The following is a 4,062-nucleotide window of genomic DNA, read 5'->3' as shown; positions in this document are numbered from 1 at the left end:
TCACAAAAATGACAAAGAAATGAATAGACATAGGAGCAAACTGAAAGAATCTTATAAATCCATAAGAACTTGTACAACCTATAAAAATTAAGCACGAAGGTTTCACATACCATTTTAGATAACCGATACTAAAACCAAAACTACCTAAGTAATCTTCCTTTAATATGTTATTAAGGAAACAATTCCCAAAATAATTTTTCGTTAGTCCGATTAGTCAACTAAGATATCTTAGTTACAAACCGAACCGATCATGTATGTATAATCACTTTATTCGATAAGACTCAAAAGAGATCATAATTAACTCAATTTCTCTTATCAGGTTCTAACTATTTATAAAATAATTGTACGTTTTTATAGATAAGACAAAAACTAGGTTAGTTAACTAATTTTTTATATCAAGAAATCGACTAGACTTGAATCATCGAATCCTAAATTTCGACAAGTCTAAACTAAGATCAGAATTAACTCAGTATTACTTTTCAAGAATGAAATAAACTAAAACAAATGATCCCTTTTTCGTTAAGCAAAAACAAAAATCAGAATTGACAAAGTTTTTCTTAACCAGAAACAATTGAAGCACAGTAATCCGTACAATATAATGAAAACATAACAATTGCACCGTATTTCGTTAAGCAAAAGCAAAGAATAAGCATTTAAATCATCTTTTATTAACAAGAAAACGATTAACTAACACAAAAATCATACTTTGCACTTTGACATGACAAACTAAGATCAGAATTAACTTAGTTACTCATATTAGGAAAGATTATAAACATAATTCTTCCCTTGATTTCCACAACCACTCTCCCCAGAAAGATTTATCATTAAGCACTAGTTCAATAGAACTCTCCCCTTGTTAGTTGTTATTCCCCTGCAAAATAAAAGAAAAACAAAAACAACCTTTACCATAAAAAGATTGAAATCAATTTCTAGCTAATACGTGTCAATAGTAAAATCTTAAACAGAAACTCATATGTTATGATAAAAGAATCATTGTGACTTTCACACATGAGTTTTAGTTAGAATATTTTCATGATCATTTGATAAATCTTACCTAAAAAGGCTAGAACTTAATCCCGCTTAATCAAAAAGTCACACAAATCATAAGAGATTACCACAATATGAGATCGGAAATTAGGGTTAGTGAAAACCGAAAAAACATCTCATAACCGAATGCAAAGCATAAAAGATATTCATACACACAAGCTATGTAATCAAAACCATTAAGAAGAATGATACAAAAAATTTAAACAAAAACATAATCATTCATATTGTTGATAGTTTTGAATAGAATTTACACAAACATTGAAATAAATCAACAATTGATTAGTCTATCCTTATAAGAATTGAATCTTATTCATCTTTCAGAGAAACTTATTTCTTCATATGTTCAGCACTTGATGAAGATGGATTATTCCCAGTCTTGAGCTTGTGAATTTCCTCAAAAAGATAACCTTGTTGCTTGACAAGAATCTCTTGCAATTGAGAAGTTTTGGTGAAAGACTCCGCAAGAGCATGCAATTCTGTTTTGAATTGAACACAAAATTGTGCCAATATCCCAATATGCTGATCTTTCTTCAGTATATTTTCTTTCCTTTAAACCAATTTCTCTTTTTGATCTTTTTGTTTGACATCAAGTGATGGTGCAGACTTATTCAAAAAGAAACCTTTCAGTTCAAGCATTTTTGCAAAAGAAAATATCGGATCTTGATTCATAGTTTGGAATGAATAAATAGTGAATCAGACGAATCCTTTATAAATCCGAAAAGATATTCCGGACATGTCATAACACCGAAAATATAATATCTAAAAATATGACATATTTTTGTAAACACAGTCCAAGCCACAAATACTAAGGTGTTAGGTGTAGGGTGTGGTACATTTAAGGCAGTCCAAGCCACAAATAATAAAAATGATGGTTTCCATTGAGAACGCGCATATTACATCCTTGAATGAATTGTAGAATCTTTACTAGGGAAGGTATCATCTCAATTCTTCTGTTTATGAATTCAAAGCAGTACAATCACGTCGAATTTCACCTTCGCTTCCAGTCTTAATTCCAACTCTTCCAAGTTTTGTAAACGCAGCAGCGAAAGCTTCGAAAAAAGCAGTGTTGTTGGCAGCAAAAGCGTCGACAATTGCCTTTGATCTTGAATCAGTAAACAAGGTCTGATCAGAACCGAATAAACCCATTCCTTGCTGAAGGTTAGTGTAATAAGCATTATCAAATATTTTAGGGGATGTTGGATCATTGTCTATCGAGACTCTTGGATCTACATCTGGCGGACACGATGCCATCAGCTTTTGTGCATAGGTTGAGTTTAGAGTTGGATCAGTTTGGTGGGTTGAATTGAATTGGTAGAGTCGTTTTGAGAAGCGGCCACAGTGAGCGAACCCGATTGTATGTGCTCCTATATGAGGAAAAAGAAACGGAATCATTTGACGAACAACTCATCTATTTGTTCACTAGCTAAGTTCGTCTACATACCTGATAATGCAACAAGATCTGTTAAAGTAAGCCCATGAGAAGCAAACATAGTAGTAAGTTGGTCTAGATTGAAGTTTTCACTAGGAAGATTATTCTGAACGCTAGCTGTAGTCGAGATTCTTCCGTCAAATCTCCCCAACTCCACCGGGTAATCTGGTCCGCCTGTCTGCCAGATATCAACAAAGAAGTAATGAGAAGTTTTGTATGTGTTTGACTCAGCTTCGTTCAAGTACATTTGCCGAAAAAAATATGGCCAAGGAAGAAACTCTAGGAATGACAAAAGATGTCATATTTTGAAGGCGTTGGCTGCTTACCAGGACTACAACATCTCTAGCTGCTATGGCTAAGATATCAGCACATGAGACCTTATTTGTGCACCTAGAATCCTTATCAACAGCAGCTTTTGCTTTGATGACAGTATCAAACCCGTCTCCGGCTAGTGATGTATCATCTGGATGATCCTTCTCCGCATTCGGCAAGTTGAGGATAACGGAGGCATCACAACCCTGAAACAGATTTTAAAATTATGAGAAAGGCGATCGAACTATGCGCTAAACAACAATGCTCGAACAAAAATAAATTAAGGAATCCAAATTAATTAACAAACCTGAACAAAGCAATCGTGAAAGAACAGTCTAAGGGTCGCGGGGGCGGTAACAAAAGTCTGCTCATATTTCTCTGTGACAGTTTGTCTTACAATTGATTCGAGGTCAGGACAAGTGTCTTTATAGTAGTCAATTTGAAGCTGAGCAGAAATGGAGGATAGAAGACATGAGAGAGTAAGAAAGAGTACAGGAAGAACTTCCATTTTCTTTGTCATGGTTTCTTTGTTGTTATAATTTTATGGAGTATATAGAAGATGTTGAAAATGTATACAGTATGTTGGAAAGAATACTATTTAAGCAAGAAAGTATTAGTTACGTGCTAATTATGTGTCGCAAATCTTGGTATTAATTAAAATCACACGAATAAATTTGGAATGACAATAAATAGTTACCACATATGCGGAAAGGGAATCAGAGACTAAGATCAGCAAAATCTGAAAAATAATTAACAACGTTCCCACTTACTACTATTTTGGAGATCTTATAGCCATAAATTCCTAAATAAATTAAAGAAATAAATTATTTGTTTAAGATTTAAAAACATATTAGCTAAATTTTTATTTGGAAATTACTTTTTAAGAAAGTATCCATATGGTTAGCAATAGATTATCACAAATTGAATTTTTTATTTTTTTTTATAAACTTGAATCTTAGAGTCATGTTAATAAGAGGGAAAGAATGGATTTGAGGAGGGTAAGAAATTAGCCAAAATGTAGTCAACATATGTTCAAAAGTCAAGCGGATAAAAAGACAGATAATAACATTGAACTACCCAACCTACCCTCACTATCTTCCCTTACGATCTCAATTAGAGCTGGCAAACAAGCCAAAACCCGCGGATTTACCCGGCCTGACCCGTGAAAAACCCGCACCCGGCTCGGCTGGTGTCTAAACAAGCCGGGTTAGGGTTGGAGAAATGCCGGCTTGTGAGTAAACAGGTCAACCCGTCCCGGCCCGTAAATCCGCGGG

General features: G+C 34.1%; 1 protein-coding gene across 1 annotated transcript; it reads right to left on the bottom strand.

Moving 5' to 3' along the window:
* Nucleotides 1-1,902: 1,902 nt before the first annotated feature.
* Nucleotides 1,903-3,341, bottom strand: LOC113361985 (peroxidase 16-like). The gene is made up of 4 exons (XM_026605023.1): nucleotides 3,096-3,341; nucleotides 2,803-2,994; nucleotides 2,489-2,654; nucleotides 1,903-2,411 (listed from the first exon to the last, which is right to left on the bottom strand). The coding sequence occupies exons 1-4, from the start codon at nucleotides 3,306-3,308 to the stop codon at nucleotides 2,002-2,004; spliced, it is 981 nt and encodes a 326-aa protein (XP_026460808.1). The 5' UTR covers nucleotides 3,309-3,341; the 3' UTR covers nucleotides 1,903-2,001.
* Between the last annotated feature and the right edge of the window lie 721 nt (nucleotides 3,342-4,062).

Source organism: Papaver somniferum, chromosome 3 (assembly GCF_003573695.1).
Source record: "Papaver somniferum cultivar HN1 chromosome 3, ASM357369v1, whole genome shotgun sequence".
Classification (NCBI taxonomy): Eukaryota; Viridiplantae; Streptophyta; class Magnoliopsida; order Ranunculales; family Papaveraceae; genus Papaver; species Papaver somniferum.
The sequence above is the reverse complement of the archived record's forward strand: the minus strand, read 5'-3'. Positions and strand labels throughout refer to the sequence as shown.